Genomic DNA, 1,702 nt, shown 5'->3' with positions numbered 1-1,702 from the left:
ACAGACAGACAGACAGACAGGTAGATAGATAGATAGATAGATAGATAGATAGATAGATAGATAGATAGATAGATTATACATTTTAAGCTCATTTTAAGTAATTTTTGCCGTTCACTATAGTTTGCAGACCTCTTACTTTCTTTTGGGCCGATCATCACATCGCCATGAGCCTCCCAGAAGGTTCCCGTGGGATTGCGGTTGTACTCCTTGTTCTGAGCGTTCACATGTTTTCTCAGCAGTTTCGGAACAGCGACTTTGTTAGTGATTGTGACGTTGAAAGAAATGTTTTCGCCAACTACAGGGGCTTTCAGAAGCTGGAGAGAAACTGCACAGCCCTGAGGTGCTGCATGAAAGGACATGTTAAATGAAATGTTTGATCACTGCATTCAGTCATATAGTACTCAAACACACAAAGAAATGGAAAACCAAATGCTAGAACTTACCCACTCTTCCTGTAGCACCTTCACCTCTGCGAGCTGAAAGAGAGTATTTTTTTTAAATGCAGATAAAAAAACAACAATATTTAAATCTAAAAAAAATAATAATTAATATTTACATAAAAATATTATCAAAATCATATATGTAGGTGCAAAGGTTTTTTTATTCCTCTCTGTTTTGTCTTGTCACTCTTCCTTCTCAGTTTGCTTCAATTATTGTTGTATATATGTGTATATATATATATATATACGTACACACACACACACACACACACACATACATATATTTTCATTCATTTATTATTATTGTTATTACTGTTTTTCAGATTCTGATACTAGTCAGATCGATTACACATGTCAGCTTTTCAAAAATGAAAAGCTAAGGTGACTTACCATCAGTGCTCAGTGCACGAACTGTGCTGTCATCTAAATGTGAAAGAAGGAGATTTTTGTATAAAACTAGCAGTAATTTAACGGTAAGTATTTTGTATTTTTGGAACAAAGTCCACAACTAAACTGGCCCACCAGACCAGTACTAACCAGCATAAACCAGCCTATAAGAAACTGGTCTTTTCAGCAGGAATAAAAAAACACATGAGTTTTCCATATGCATAAGCCTTGTAAAAATAGCTGTAATGACCGACCTGCGCTCTTCTCTTGTGGCGTGGGGTCGAGAACCTGCCATCCGTCATAACCTCGACCCAGATCAGGCCTCTTCATCCAACTCTCCACCCACATATGGAAGTTCCTGAAAAAAGGCCAAACACTTTTAGCTCACATTCTGACAGATTAAAAATCCTGAAACAATGAATTGTTCCTTTTTAATGCAATCAGATCATGATTATTTGTATACTGTAGCCTAATGATGGTGCAGACGTGTTTACCGAAGCATAAGAAAAAACAATAAAGTACTAAAGATTAAAAAATCAGAAGGAAAGAATAGTTTTATTCTGCTTCTGCATTAAATTGATCAAAAGGCATTTATAGTGTTACAAAATATTTCCATTTCCAAAAAAAATGCTGTTCTTTTTAACTTTCTATTCATCGAAGAATCCTGAAAAATAAAACATATCACAGTTTCCACAAAAATATGAACATTGATAATAATCAGAAATGTGTCTTGAGCAGCAAATCAGCATATTAGAATGGAATAAATTACATTTTAACATATATTCACCTAGAAAACAGTTACAGTGGGTACGGAAAGTATTCAGACCCCCTTCAATTTTTCACTCTTTGTTATATTGCAGCCATTTGCTAAAATC

At 34.9% G+C, this 1,702-nt stretch overlaps 1 protein-coding gene across 1 annotated transcript in view; it reads right to left on the bottom strand.

The window, feature by feature from the left end:
* LOC107686787 (protein-glutamine gamma-glutamyltransferase 2-like) overlaps nt 1–1,702 on the bottom strand; it is a 9,175-nt gene that overhangs the window by 3,782 nt on the left and 3,691 nt on the right. Inside the window, exons 8-11 of the mRNA XM_016483902.1 lie at nt 1,016–1,185; nt 831–896; nt 444–476; nt 137–343 (exon numbers count right to left, since the gene is read on the bottom strand). Of these exons, the coding sequence (XP_016339388.1) occupies nt 137–343; nt 444–476; nt 831–896; nt 1,016–1,185 (476 nt within the window). The remainder of the gene's footprint in view (nt 1–136; nt 344–443; nt 477–830; nt 897–1,015; nt 1,186–1,702) is intronic.

Source organism: Sinocyclocheilus anshuiensis, unplaced genomic scaffold (assembly GCF_001515605.1).
Source record: "Sinocyclocheilus anshuiensis isolate Anshui unplaced genomic scaffold, SAMN03320099.WGS_v1.1 scaffold958, whole genome shotgun sequence".
In the NCBI taxonomy this organism is placed as follows: domain Eukaryota; kingdom Metazoa; phylum Chordata; class Actinopteri; order Cypriniformes; family Cyprinidae; genus Sinocyclocheilus; species Sinocyclocheilus anshuiensis.
The sequence above is the reverse complement of the archived record's forward strand: the minus strand, read 5'-3'. Positions and strand labels throughout refer to the sequence as shown.